The sequence below is a fragment of the Oncorhynchus keta genome, chromosome 10 (genome assembly GCF_023373465.1).
Source record: "Oncorhynchus keta strain PuntledgeMale-10-30-2019 chromosome 10, Oket_V2, whole genome shotgun sequence".
NCBI lineage: Eukaryota > Metazoa > Chordata > Actinopteri > Salmoniformes > Salmonidae > Oncorhynchus > Oncorhynchus keta.
In genome coordinates, this window is record NC_068430.1 from 25,363,312 (window position 1) to 25,378,677 (window position 15,366).

Here is a 15,366-nt window from a genome sequence, read left to right on the forward strand (position 1 = left end):
ACGGTATCACAATTCCAGTGGGTCAGAAGTTTACATACACTAAGTTGACTGTGCCTTTACACAGCTTAGAAAATTCCAGAAAATGATGTCATGGCTTTAGAAGCTTCTGATAGGCAAGTTGGCATCATTTGAGGTGTGGATGTGGATGTATTTCAAGGCCTACCTTCAAACTCAGTGCCTCTTTGCTTGACATCATGGGAGAATCAAAAGAAATCATCCAAGACATCAGAAAAAAAATTGGTTCATCCTTGTGAGCAATTTTCAAACGCCTGAAGGTACCACGTTCATCTGTACAAACAATAGTATGCAAGTATAAACACCATGGGACCACGCAGCCGTCATACCGCTCAGGAAGGAGACGCGCTCTGTCTCCTGGAGATGAATGTACTTTGGTGCAAAAACTGCAAATCAATCCCAGAACAACAGCAAAGTCCCTGTGAAGATGCTGAAGGAAACAGGTACAAAAGTATCTATATCCACAGTAAAACGAGTCCTATATCGACATAACCTGAAAGGCTGCTCAGCAAGGAAGAAGCCACTGCTCCAAAACCGCCTTAACCTCTCTAGGGTATGTGGGACGCTAGCGTCCCATCTGGCCAACATCCTGTGAGGTTGCTAAGCGCCAAATTCTATTACAGAAATGCTCATTATAAAAATTCAGAAAACAAAACATATTTTACTTAGGTTTAAAGATGAACTTCTTGTAAAAACCAACCACAGTATCATATTTATAAAATGCTTTTCGGCGAAAGCATACCTAGCCCAGAACATACCTAGCCCAGAACATAGCCCAGTTGACAAATTATTACAAACAGTAACCAGCCAAGCAGAAGCGTTACAAAACTCAGAAATAGAGATAAAATTAATCCCTTACCTTTGATGATCTTCATCAAAGGTAAGGGGTAGGCTAGTGGTTAGAGCGTTGGACTAGTAACCGGAAGGTTCAAATCCCCGAGCTGACAAGGTACAAATCTGTCGTTCTGCCCCTGAACAGGCAGTTAACCCACTGTTCCTAGGACGTCATTGAAAATAAGAATTTGTTCTTAACTGACTTGCCTAGTAAAATAAAGGTAAAAAATATGGTGGCAATCAGAAGATATTCATTTACTCAACCAATTATCCTTTTGTTCGAAGTCTCTTTATATCCAAAAACCTCAGTTTTGTTAGCGTGTTTTCTTCAGTAATCCACAGGCACAAACTCAGTCAAAACAATCAGACAAAAAAATCCAAATTGTATCCGTAAAGTTCATAGAAACATGTCAAACAATGTTTATATTCAACCCTCAGTTTGTTTTTTAGCCTAAATGATCTATAATATTTCAACCGGACAATAACGTTGTCAATATAAAAGGTAAACAAGAAATGCACATGCGTCTGAAAAAACTCTGCGTCACGTTAGGGTCCATTCGTTTAGACTGGTCTTACTCCCTTATTTATAAGAATATAAGCCTGAAAAGATTTCTAAAGACTGTTGACATCTAGTGGAAGGCATAGGAACTGGAGTCCCAAGTCAATGGATACTCTAATGGCATTGAATAGAAAACCACAAAACCCCAAAAAATATGCTACTTCCTGAATGGATTTGTCTCAGGTTTTCACCTGCTAAATCAGTTCTGTTATACTCACAGACACTATTTCAACAGTTTTGGAAACTACACAAAATGTTTGACCCAAGTTAAATAATTTAAAGGCAATGCTACCAAATTCTAATTGAGTATATGTAAACTTCTGACCCACTGGGAATGTGATGAAAGAAATAAAGGCTGAAACAAATCATTCTCTCTACTATTATTCTGACATTTCACATTCTTAAAATAAAGTGGTGATCCTAAGACAGGATATTTTAACAGGGATTCAATGTCAGGAATTGTGAAATACTGAATTGAAATGTGTTTTGCTTAGGCATAAGTAAACTTCTGACTTCAACTGTGTCTATAGGTTTTATTTGAAGTATGTTATTAATCTTGGATTGAACACTTATTATGCGAGTTCTCCGTTTATTAGCATATTTTAATGCCATATTTTACATTCCAATTTGATGGTTATGGGTTATAAACACTTCTGTTGGAGCCAGCTGAATCAGCTTCAGCAGCAGTGTTGGTCTGTGTGTGGCGGTGGTCTTTGCTCCTCTGTTGGAGCCAGCTGAATCAGCATCAGCAGCAGTGTTGGTCTGTGTGTGGTGGTGGTCTTTGCTCCTCTGTTGGAGCCAGCTGAATCAGCTTCAGCAGCAGTGTTGGTCTGTGTGTGGCGGTGGTCTTTGCTCCTCTGTTGGAGCCAGCTGAATCAGCTTCAGCAGCAGTGTTGGTCTGTGTGTGGCGGTGGTGTGGTCTTTGCTCCTCTGTTGGAGCCAGCTGAATCAGCTTCAGCAGCAGTGTTGGTCTGTGTGTGGTGGTGGTCTTTGCTCCTCTGTTGGAGCCAGCTGAATCAGCTTCAGCAGCAGTGTTGGTCTGTGTGTGGTGGTGGTCTTTGCTCCTCTGTTGGAGCCAGCTGAATCAGCTTCAGCAGCAGTGTTGGTCTGTGTGTGGCGGTGGTCTTTGCTCCTCTGTTGGAGCCAGCTGAATCAGCTTCAGCAGCAGTGTTGGTCTGTGTGTGGTGGTGGTCTTTGCTCCTCTGTTGGAGTCAGCTGAATCAACTTCAGCAGCAGTGTTGGTCTGTGTGTGGTGGTGGTCTTTGCTCCTCTGTTGGAGTCAGCTGAATCAGCTTCAGCAGCAGTGTTGGTCTGTGTGTGGCGGTGGTCTTTGCTCCTCTGTTGGAGCCAGCTGAATCAGCTTCAGCAGCAGTGTTGGTCTGTGTGTGGTGGTGGTCTTTGCTCCTCTGTTGGAGCCAGCTGAATCAGCTTCAGCAGCAGTGTTGGTCTGTGTGTGGCGGTGGTCTTTGCTCCTCTGTTGGAGCCAGCTGAATCAACTTCAGCAGCAGTGTTGGTCTGTGTGTGGTGGTGGTCTTTGCTCCTCTGTTGGAGCCAGCTGAATCAGCTTCAGCAGCAGTGTTGGTCTGTGTGTGGTGGTGGTCTTTGCTCCTCTGTTGGAGTCAGCTGAATCAACTTCAGCAGCAGTGTTGGTCTGTGTGTGGCGGTGGTCTTTGCTCCTCTGTTGGAGCCAGCTGAATCAGCTTCAGCAGCAGTGTTGGTCTGTGTGTGGCGGTGGTGTGGTCTTTGCTCCTCTGTTGGAGCCAGCTGAATCAGCTTCAGCAGCAGTGTTGGTCTGTGTGTGGTGGTGGTCTTTGCTCCTCTGTTGGAGCCAGCTGAATCAGCTTCAGCAGCAGTGTTGGTCTGTGTGTGGTGGTGGTCTTTGCTCCTCTGTTGGAGCCAGCTGAATCAACTTCAGCAGCAGTGTTGGTCTGTGTGTGGTTGTGGTCTTTGCTCCTCTGTTGGAGCCAGCTGAATCAGCTTCAGCAGCAGTGTTGGTCTGTGTGTGGTGGTGGTCTTTGCTCCTCTGTTGGAGTCAGCTGAATCAGCTTCAGCAGCAGTGTTGGTCTGTGTGTGGTGGTGGTCTTTGCTCCTCTGTTGGAGCCAGCTGAATCAGCTTCAGCAGCAGTGTTGGTCTGTGTGTGGCGGTGGTCTTTGCTCCTCTGTTGGAGCCAGCTGAATCAACTTCAGCAGCAGTGTTGGTCTGTGTGTGGTGGTGGTCTTTGCTCCTCTGTTGGAGCCAGCTGAATCAGCTTCAGCAGCAGTGTTGGTCTGTGTGTGGTGGTGGTCTTTGCTCCTCTGTTGGAGTCAGCTGAATCAACTTCAGCAGCAGTGTTGGTCTGTGTGTGGCGGTGGTCTTTGCTCCTCTGTTGGAGTCAGCTGAATCAACTTCAGCAGCAGTGTTGGTCTGTGTGTGGTGGTGGTCTTTGCTCCTCTGTTGGAGTCAGCTGAATCAGCTTCAGCAGCAGTGTTGGTCTGTGTGTGGTGGTGGTCTTTGCTCCTCTGTTGGAGTCAGCTGAATCAGCTTCAGCAGCAGTGTTGGTCTGTGTGTGGTAGTGGTGGTGGTCTTAGCTCCTCTGTTGGAGTCAGCTGAATCAACTTCAGCAGCAGTGTTGGTCTGTGTGTGGTGGTGGTCTTTGCTCCTCTGTTGGAGTCAGCTGAATCAACTTCAGCAGCAGTGTTGGTCTGTGTGTGGTGGTGGTCTTTGCTCCTCTGTTGGAGCCAGCTGAATCAACTTCAGCAGCAGTGTTGGTCTGTATGTGTTGGTGGTCTTTGCTCCTCTGTTGGAGTCAGCTGAATCAACTTCAGCAGCAGTGTTGGTCTGTGTGTGGCGGTGGTCTTTGCTCCTCTGTTGGAGCCAGCTGAATCAACTTCAGCAGCAGTGTTGGTCTGTATGTGTTGGTGGTCTTTGCTCCTCTGTTGGAGTCAGCTGAATCAACTTCAGCAGCAGTGTTGGTCTGTGTGTGGTAGTGGTGGTGGTCTTAGCTCCTTTTCATCTCTTTGCTGCAGCCTCAATGAGAGAGAAAAATATATCTCAGACCAATTTTCTTTTCTTTTAGAGGCCAAGTTGTTGGTTCTCGTAAGCTGGTCTTTACCTTTTTGGGAGAAGGAAAATAATGACACGAGATTTATACCGGTTGTGCAGCTGTTGGTTCCACTTTTCTGGGCTCCATTATTTACTTGACAAATACAGAACACTCCAAATGTGCACTTATAAATCATTACAATTTTAATAAAAATACAGCTGTAGACAGAAGTCAAAGATCAAACATACAACCGATGTCTCTCCTGAGTTCTGCAAAATAGGGAATGTCCAAGGTGCTTTTAATATGCTTGCAGGCAACCCCTAGTGATGTAACTGCCTACGTCACTACCTTCTAGTCACGAGACCAAGCCCGTGCATACACAGTTTTACAAACTTGCAAGAGAGATACAATAGTTCCAGTGTTTTCTAAGTGCTCAGCACAAGTTGCTTTATAGTGGTATATCAGACTAGTCTCTTATCTCTTTCACTCCCCTGCAGGGTTCTGTGTCTATGAATCTCTTTTAGCCTTGATGCGCTTTCTCACAGACCCCTGTTTTGACTGCAATAACACACATCTCTCAGACCGTTTCTTTATAAGAGGCAAAGACTAGAAAATAATAGTGGAACAATATTAAACCTTATAATGAATATATATATATAGTTAATCTGTAGTCTAGGACCCTATAAATGTAGTGGGGGAGTGGTCTTATAGCCCTTCCCCTTCTATTAATATAACATAAGCATAATCAATTATTATCATGACCCCAAGTTGACCCCATCACAGCCAAGCGGAGAAAGAGGAGGAAGACTAACTAGCTAGCTTTCTAGCTGGGCCAGGAGTAGTCTGAGTTATGTTAGTGCTGCTGGAAAAAAATAATCTTACCTGTCAATATCTCACCTTGATGTTCTTTTACCATCTACTGTTGATTGACCAACAACCTCTCCTATCATCCCCCTCTTCTGTACTCGCCGTTTCTCTTATTTTCTCTCCTTTTCTCCCCTACCCTACCATCTTCTTCTCTCCACAGATCTACATAGGGCACATAGTGAAGTATGGGGCGGCGGATGAGGATGGACGCCTGCGTTCAGGGGATGAGCTCATCTGTGTGGACGGCACGGCAGTGATGGGCAAGTCTCACCAGCTGGTGGTACAGCTGATGCAGCAGGCCGCCAAGCAGGGTCACGTCAACCTCACTGTGCGACGCAAGACCGGCTACGGAGGTAAACACAGCTAGTTAGACATGGACACTATGTTTTCCAGTGTGATTTGCAATGAACACCTTCAAAGAACAGCTACAGTGGGGCAAAAAAGTATTTAGTCAGCCACCAATTGTGCAAGTTCTCCTACTTAAAAATATGAGAGGCCTGTAATTTTCATCATAGGTACCCTTCAACTATGACAGACATAAAGCTACTTTTTTTTTTGAAAATCACATTGTAGGATTTTTAATGAATTGATTTGCAAATTATGGTGGAAAATAAGTATTTGGTCAATAACAAAAGTTTATCTCAATACTTTGTTATATACTCATTGTTGGCAAATGTTTTCTGTAAGTCTTCACAAGGTTTCACACTGTTGCTGGTATTTTAGCCCATTCCTCCAGGCAGATCTCATCTAGAGCAGTGATGTTTTGGGGCTGTTGCTGGGCAACACGGACCTTCAACTCCCTCCAAAGATTTTCTATGGGGTTGAGATCTGGAGACTGGCTAGGCCACTCCAGGACCTTGAAATGCTTCTTACGAAGCCACTCCTTCGTTGCCCGGGCGGTGTGTTGGGGATCATGTCTGGCACTGCAGGATTTGAGTCCCTGGCGGCGTAGTGTGTTACTGATGGTAGGCTTTGTTACTTTGGTCCCAGCTCTCTACAGATCATTCACTAGGTCCCTCCGTGTGGTTCTGGGATTTTTGCTCACCGTTCTTGTGATCATTTTGACCCCACGGGGTGAGATCTTGCGTGGAGCCCCAGATCGAGGGAGATTATCAGTGGTCTTGTATGTCTTCCATTTCCTAATAATTGCTCACACAGTTGATTTCTTCAAACCAAGCTGCTTACCTATTGCAGATTCAGTCTTCCCAGCCTGGTGCAGGTCTACAATTTTGTTTCTGGTGTCCTTTGACAGCTCTTTGCTCTTGGCCATAGTGGAGTTTGGAGTGTGACTGTTTGAGGTTGTGGACATGTGTCTTTTATACTGATAACAAGTTCAAACAGGTGCCATTAATACAGGTAACGAGTGGAGGACAGAGGAGCCTCTTAAAGAAGTTGTTACAGATCTGTGAGAGCCAGAAATCTTGCTTGTTTGTAGGTGACCAAATACTTATTTTCCACCATAATTTGCAAATAAATTCATAAACAATCAATGTGATTTTCTGGTTGTGATTTTCTGATTTTTATGTTAAACAGTAGTAACATCACCAGCAGTCTGTCCAGTAGTACCATCAACAGCAGTCTGTCCAGTAGTACCATCAACAGCAGTCTGTCCAGTAGTACCATCAGCAGCAGCCTATCCAGTAGTACCATCAACAGCAGTCTGTCCAGTAGTACCATCAACAGCAGTCTGTCCAGTAGTACCATCAACAGCAGTCTGTCCAGTAGTACCATCAACAGCAGTCTGTCCAGTAGTACCATCAACAGCAGTCTGTCCAGTAGTACCATCAACAGCAGTCTGTCCAGTAGTATCATCAGCAGCAGTCTGTCCAGTAGTACCATCAACAGCAGTCTGTCCAGTAGTATCATCAGCAGCAGTCTGTCCAGTAGTATCATCAGCAGCAGTCTGTCCAGTAGTACCATCAGCAGCAGTCTGTCCAGTAGTATCATCAGCAGCAGTCTGTCCAGTAGTATCATCAGCAGCAGTCTGTCCAGTAGTATCATCAGCAGCAGTCTGTCCAGTAGTACCATCAGCAGCAGTCTGTCCAGTAGTACCATCAGCAGCAGTCTACACAGTAGTACCATCAGCAGCAGTCTGTCCAGTAGTACCATCAGCAGCAGTCTGTCCAGTAGTACCATCAGCAGCAGTCTGTCCAGTAGTACCATCAGCAGCAGTCTGTCCAGTAGTACCAGTAACGGCAATCTGTCCAGTAGTATCATCAGCGGCAGTCTGTCCAGTAGTATCATCAGCAGCAGTCTGTCCAGTAGTATCATCAGCAGCAGTCTGTCCAGTAGTACCATCAGCAGCAGTCTGTCCAGTAGTACCATCAGCAGCAGTCTGTCCAGTAGTATCATCAGCAGCAGTCTGTCCAGTAGTATCATCAGCAGCAGTCTGTCCAGTAGTACCATCAGCAGCAGTCTGTCCAGTAGTACCATCAGCAGCAGTCTGTCCAGTAGTATCATCAGCAGCAGTCTGTGGAGTAGTACCATCAGCAGCAGCCTGTCCAGTAGTACCATCAACAGTAGCCTGGCCCGTAGTACCATCAGCAGCAGTCTGTGCAGCAGTACTGTATCATCAGTAGCAGTCTGTCGAGTAGTACCATCAGCAGCAGCCTGTCCAGTAGTACCATCAGCAGCAGCCTGTCCAGTAGTACCATCAACAGTAGCCTGTCCAGTAGTACCATCAGCAGCAGCCTGTCTAGTAGTACCATCAGCAGCAGCCTGTCTAGTAGTACCATCAGCAGCAGCCTGTCTAGTAGTACCATCAGCAGCAGCCTGTCTAGTAGTACCATCAGCAGCAGCCTGTCCAGTAGTACCATCAGCAGCAGCCTGTCTAGTAGTACCATCAGCAGCAGCCTGTCTAGTAGTACCATCAGCAGCAGCCTGTCCAGTAGTACCATCAGCAGCAGCCTGTCCAGTAGTACCATCAGCAGTAGCCTGTCCAGTAGTACCATCAGCAGCAGCCTGTCCAGTAGTACCATCAGCAGTAGCCTGTCCAGTAGTACCATCAGCAGCAGCCTGTCTAGTAGTACCATCAGCAGCAGCCTGTCTAGTAGTACCATCAGCAGCAGCCTGTCTAGTAGTACCATCAGCAGCAGCCTGTCTAGTAGAACCATCAGCAGCAGCCTGTCTAGTAGTACCATCAGCAGCAGCCTGTCTAGTAGCACCATCAGCAGCAGCCTGTCTAGTAGCACCATCAGCAGCAGCCTGTCCAGTAGTACCATCAGCAGCAGCCTGTCCAGTAGTACCATCAGCAGCAGCCTGTCTAGTAGTACCATCAGCAGCAGTCTGTCCAGTTGTACCATCAGCAGCAGCCTGTCCAGTAGTACCATCAGCAGCAGCCTGTCCAGTAGTACCATCAGCAGCAGCCTGTCTAGTAGTACCATCAGCAGCAGCCTGTCCAGTAGTACCATCAGCAGCAGCCTGTCCAGTAGTACCATCAGCAGCAGCCTGTCTAGTAGTACCATCAGCAGCAGCCTGTCCAGTAGTACCATCAGCAGCAGCCTGTCTAGTAGTACCATCAGCAGCAGCCTGTCCAGTAGTACCATCAGCAGCAGCCTGTCGAGTAGTACCATCAGCAGCAGCCTGTCTAGTAGTACCATCAGCAGCAGTCTGTCCAGTTGTACCATCAGCAGCAGCCTGTCTAGTAGTACCATCAGCAGCAGCCTGTCCAGTAGTACCATCAGCAGCAGCCTGTCTAGTAGTACCATCAGCAGCAGCCTGTCTAGTAGTACCATCAGCAGCAGCCTGTCTAGTAGTACCATCAGCAGCAGCCTGTCTAGTAGTACCATCAGCAGCAGCCTGTCTAGTAGTACCATCAGCAGCAGCCTGTCCAGTAGTACCATCAGCAGCAGCCTGTCTAGTAGTACCATCAGCAGCAGCCTGTCTAGTAGTACCATCAGCAGCAGCCTGTCCAGTAGTACCATCAGCAGCAGCCTGTCCAGTAGTACCATCAGCAGCAGCCTGTCTAGTAGTACCATCAGCAGCAGCCTGTCCAGTAGTACCATCAGCAGCAGCCTGTCCAGTAGTACCATCAGCAGCAGCCTGTCTAGTAGTACCATCAGCAGCAGCCTGTCTAGTAGTACCATCAGCAGCAGCCTGTCTAGTAGTACCATCAGCAGCAGCCTGTCTAGTAGTACCATCAGCAGCAGCCTGTCCAGTAGTACCATCAGCAGCAGCCTGTCCAGTAGTACCATCAGCAGCAGCCTGTCCAGTAGTACCATCAGCAGCAGCCTGTCTAGTAGTACCATCAGCAGCAGCCTGTCCAGTAGTACCATCAGCAGCAGCAGCCTGTCCAGTAGTACCATCAGCAGCAGTCTGTCCAGTTGTACCATCAGCAGCACCCCCATCAACAGCAGTCTGTCCAGCAGGACCATCACCAGCAGTTTGTCCAGTAGTACCATCACCAGCAGTCTACTGGACAGTATACAGCGGCAGTCTGTTCAGTAGTACCATCAACAGCAATCTGTGCAGTAGTATCATCAGCAGCTGTCTGTCCAGTAGTACCATCAGCAGCAGTCTGTCCAGTAGTACCATCAACAGCAATCTGTGCAGTAGTATCATCAGCAGCAGTCTGTCCAGTAGTACCATCAGCAGCAGTCTGTCCAGTAGTACCATCAACAGCAATCTGTGCAGTAGTATCATCAGCAGCAGTCTGTCCAGTAGTATCATCAGCAGCAGTCTGTCCAGTAGTACCATCAGCAGCAGTCTGTCCAGTAGTACCATCATCAGCAGTCTGTCCAGTAGTACCATCAGCAGCTGTCTGTCCAGTAGTACCATCAGCAGCAGTCTGTCCAGTAGTACCATCAACAGCAGTCTGTCCAGTAGTACCATCAACAGCAGTCTGTCCAGTTGCACCATCAGCAGCACTCCCATCAACAGCAGTCTGTCCAGTAGTACCATCAACAGCAGTGTGTCCAGTAGTATCATCTGCAGCAGCAGCCTGTCCAGTAGTATCATCATCACCAGCAGTCTGTCCAGTAGTACCTTGCAAAAGTATTCACCCCCCTTGGCATTTTCCCTATTTTGTTGCATTACAACCTGTCATTTAAACAGATTTTATATGGAGTTCATGTAATGGACAACACAAAATAGTCCAAATTGCTGAAGTGAAATGAAGAAGAAAAAAACATATTTAAAAAATAAATAAAAAAAAACAGAAAAGTCCCTTTGCTATGAAGCCCCTAAATCAAATCAAAATCAAATCAATTCATATAGCCCCTCTTACATCAGCTGATATCTCAAAGTGCTGTACAGAAACCCAGCCTAAAACCCCAAACAGCAAGCAATGCTGGTGTAGAAGCACGGTGGCTAAAAAAACTCCATAGAAAGGCAAAAATCTAGGAGGAAACCTAGAGAGGAACCAGGCTATGTGGGGTGGCCAGTCCTCTTCTGGCTGTGTTGGGTGGAGATTATAACAGAACATGGCCAAGATGTTCAAATGTTCATAGATGACCAGCATGGTCAAATAATAAAAATCACAGTAGTTGTCGAGGGTGCAGCAAGTCAGCACCTCAGGAGTAAATGTCAGTTGGCTTTTCATAGCCGATCATTAAGAGTATCTCTACCGCTCCTGCTGTCTCTAGAGAGTTGAAAACAGCAGGTCTGGGACAGGTAGCACGTCCAGTGAACAGGTCAGGGTTCCATAGCCGCAGGCAGAGCAGTTGATACTGGAGCAGCAGCACGGCGAGGTGCTGAAAGAGAGAATAAGAGAGAGCATACTTAAATTCACACAGGACACCGGATAAGACAGGAGTAGTAAGATCTGGTGCAACCAATTACCTTCAAAAGTCACATAATTAGTTAGATTGCACACAGGTGGACTTTATTTATGTGTCACGTGATCTGTCACATGATCTCAGTATACATGCACCCGTTCTGAAAGGCCCCAAAGTCTGCAACACCACTAAGCAATGGGGTACCACCAAACTAGCGGCACCATGAAGACCAAGGAGCTCTCCAAACAGGTCAGGGACAAAGTTGTGGAGAAGTACAGATCAGGGTTGGGTTCTAAAAAAAAATCTGAAACTTTGAACATCCCACTGAGCACCATTAAATCCACTATTAAAACATTTAAAGAATATGGCACCACAACAAACCTGCCAAGAGAGGCCCACCAAAACTAGCAAGGAGGGCATTAATCAGAGGCAACAAAGAGACCAAAGATAACTCTGAAGGAGCTGCAAAGCTCCACAGCGGAAATGGGAGTATCTGTCCATATAACCACTTTAAGCCGTACACTCCACAAAGCTGGGCTTTATGGAATAGTGGACAGAAAAAAGCCATTGCTTATAGAAAAAAAATAAGAAAACATGTTTGGTGTTTGCCAAAAAGCATGTGGGAGACTCCCCAAACATATGGAAGAAGGTACTCTGGTCGGATGAGACTAAAATTTAGCTTTTTGGCCATCAAGGAAAACGCTATGTTTGGCACAAACCCAACAACTCTCATCACCCCGAGAACAACATCCCCCCAGTGAAGCATGGTGGTGGCAGCATTGTCAGAATTGAAGAAATGATGGATGGCGCTAAATGCAGGGACATTCTTGAGGCAAACCTGTTTCAATCTTTCAGAGATTTGAGACTAGGACGGAGGTTCACCTTCCTGCAGGACAATGACCCTACGCATACTGCTGCATAAAGCAACACTCGAGTGGTTTAAGGGGAACCATTTAAATGTCTTTGAATGGCCTAGTCAAAGCCCAGACCTTAATCCAATTGAGAATCTGTGGTATGACTTGAAGACTGCTGTACACCAGCTGGAGCAGTTTTGCCTTGAAGAATGGGCAGAAATCCCAGTGGCTAGATGTGCCAAGCTTATAGAGACATACCCCAAGATACTTGCATCTGTAATTGCTGCAAAAGGTGGCTCTACAGAGTATTTACTTTTTTTTTGGGGGGGGGTGAATAGTTATGCACGTTCAAGTTTTCTGTTTTGTAGTTTTATTTCTTGTTTGTTTCACAGTATAAAATATTTTGCATCTTCTAAGTGTTAGGCATGTTGTGTACATCAAATGATCAGCAGCAGTCTGTGCGGTAGTACCAATAACAGCAGTCTGTGCAGTAGTACCAATAACAGCAGTCTGTGCAGTAGTGCCTTTCACTGCTCCTGGCTCCATTTGTCTTCATCAGAGCAGTGAAGGGCCTGAGGACAGGGCTGATATTTGGAGGTTCATCCCCGCTGCTCTTCAACAGTCCATGGGTGTGTGGGAAAAATGTTTGTCAGAGGCGCTCATCGCTCCCAGCCTGCCCTTTAGCAGGATGAATAAAGGTTCATAAATGTGATGAAGAGGGTTCCAACCTTTCCCCGTGCCCTCCACACACTAGCCTGTCTACCAGCCATTGATGAGTGTGCCCAGACAGAGGGCACAATGGTCTGTCAGAGGAGCGATGCCCAGTATGAAGCACTGCTTCAATGCCAGGAAATAAGATGGGAACCTTCTGTTGTGATGCAATCCGGAAGGCATATCTATAGATGTTTTGGGGGGAAATAGATCAAAGCGTGACCGTTGGTCAACAGGGAGCATGCTGCTCTTTCTTCCTTCTATCGGTGTGATCTTAGTGGGTAGAGAGGAGCAGCGTTATCCATGTTGATTAGGAAAACCTTTCATTTTGTGTTTCATTTGGTGTTATGAGCTGTGTGCTGTTGCTGTGAAGTGTTGGTAATAGTTAGCTTATTGTCAGTCTGACAGCGTTGATATCTTTTTTTCCCCTCTTCTTGCACAGTGTCTAAAGGGGAGGGCGAGGTGCCCCCGTCCCCAGCCTCGTCACACCACAGCAGCACCCAGGCCCCCTCCTTGACTGAGGGGAAGCGGACCCCCCAGGGCAGTCAGAACTCCCTCAACACAGTCAGCTCTGGCAGCGGCTCAGGCAGCGGCTCCACCAGCGGCATCGGCAGTGGGGGCGGCGGAGGCTCAGGGAGTGCTGTGGTCAACACCGCCCTGCAGCCCTACGACGTGGAGATCCACCGCGGGGAGAACGAGGGCTTTGGATTCGTCATCGTCTCCTCCGTTTCCCGACCTGAGTCTGGCACCACCTTTGGTAAGACCCCCATATAATCTCTACCTTACTATACTTAAATATAGGTAACACACAGGCATGCACTATATACACACACACACACACACTCAACCTTTCTCTCAATATACAGTGGAACATATTTTTCTTAGTAACTAATCGCTGTTTGACTATTGGGTACTGTCCCTTCTATGCAAATTAGTTTCTGAATAGTGCATATTTCTGGCACTTACTTGGTGAATAGCTTTCATCCTCATTATTTTATTTTGTAGTGAGTGGTGATCCTCTTCTATTTTCTTTCATTCTGTCAAGCAGAGACACTGACCCAGCCCAAAGAGCTGTAATATTTATACTGTCTTTCATAATTGATCACAAGTAAAAGCATGTTGTATAATTCAGATGTGGTCTGAAATAACAATGAATAGAATAAAATCAATACTATGGCTTGACAGGTTATAATAAGTAGGCAGGGAGAGTTCTTTCTAGAGCGCCCGCTTAAAGATCTGTTTTATTATTGTAAATGGTTAAACTATCGAGAAGTATATGTGTAAAATGTATGCCCAAATTTAAATGTTGATTTATGTTTACATATTCGATTATTTTACATTGCTCTGATGTCCTGTATGTGGACAGTATGTGTTACTACATTGCTCTAATTTCCTGTATGTGGACAGTATGTGTTACTACATTGCTCTGATGTCCTGTATGTGGACAGTATGTGTTACTACATTACTCTGATTTCCTGTATGTGGACAGTATGTGTTACTACATTGCACTGATTTCCTGTATGTGGACAGTATGTGTTACTACATTGAACTGATTTCCTGTATGTGGACAGTATGTGTTACTACATTGCTCTGATGTCCTGTATGTGGACAGTATGTGTTACTACATTACTCTGATTTCCTGTATGTGGACAGTATGTGTTACTACATTGCACTGATTTCCTGTATGTGGACAGTATGTGTTACTACATTGAACTGATTTCCTGTATGTGGACAGTATGTGTTACTACATTGAACTGATTTCCTGTATGTGGACAGTATGTGTTACTACATTGCACTGATTTCCTGTATGTGGACAGTATGTGTTACTACATTGAACTGATTTCCTGTATGTGGACAGTATGTGTTACTACATTGCTCTGATTTCCTGTATGTGGACAGTATGTGTTACTACATTGCTCTGATTTCCTGTATGTGGACAGTATGTGTTACTACATTGCTCTGATTTCCTGTATGTGGACAGTATTTGTTACTACATTACTCTGATTTCCTGTATGTGGACAGTATGTGTTACTACATTGAACTGATTTCCTGTATGTGGACAGTATGTGTTACTACATTGCTCTGATTTCCTGTATGTGGACAGTATGTGTTACTACATTGCTCTGATTTCCTGTATGTGGACTGTATGTGTTACTACATTGCTCTGATGTCCTGTATGTGGACAGTATGTGTTACTACATTGCTCTGATTTCCTGTATGTGGACAGTATGTGTTACTACATTGCTCTGATTTCCTGTATGTGGACAGTATGTGTTACTACATTGCTCTGATTTCCTGTATGTGTTACTACATTGCTCTGATGTCCTGTATGTGGACAGTATGTGTTACTACATTGCTCTGATTTCCTGTATGTGGACAGTATGTGTTACTACATTACTCTGATTTCCTGTATGTGGACAGTATGTGTTACTACATTGCTCTAATTTCCTGTATGTGGACAGTATGTCTTACTACATTGCTCCGATGTCCTGTATGTGTTACTACATTGCTCGGATGTCCTGTATGTGGACAGTATGTGTTACTACATTGCTCTGATTTCCTGTATGTGGACAGTATGTGTTACTACATTGCTCTGATTTCCTGTATGTGGACAGTATGTGTTACTACATTGCTCTGATTTCCTGTATGTGGACAGTATGTGTTACTACATTGCTCTGATTTCCTGTATGTGGACAGTATGTGTTACTACATTACTCTGATTTCCTGTATGTGGACAGTGTGTGTTACTACATTGCTCTGATTTCCTGTATGTGGACAGTATGTGTTAC

General features: G+C 45.6%; 1 protein-coding gene across 10 annotated transcripts in view; it reads left to right on the forward strand.

The window, feature by feature from the left end:
* Positions 1 to 15,366, forward strand: part of LOC118388426 (membrane-associated guanylate kinase, WW and PDZ domain-containing protein 1-like) — a 203,897-nt gene that overhangs the window by 170,033 nt on the left and 18,498 nt on the right. For all 10 annotated transcript variants that reach the window (XM_035777495.1, XM_035777497.1, XM_035777496.1 and 7 more), the window contains 2 exons: positions 5,459 to 5,651; positions 13,020 to 13,334. In XM_035777495.1, coding sequence (XP_035633388.1) covers positions 5,459 to 5,651; positions 13,020 to 13,334 — 508 coding nt within the window. The remainder of the gene's footprint in view (positions 1 to 5,458; positions 5,652 to 13,019; positions 13,335 to 15,366) is intronic.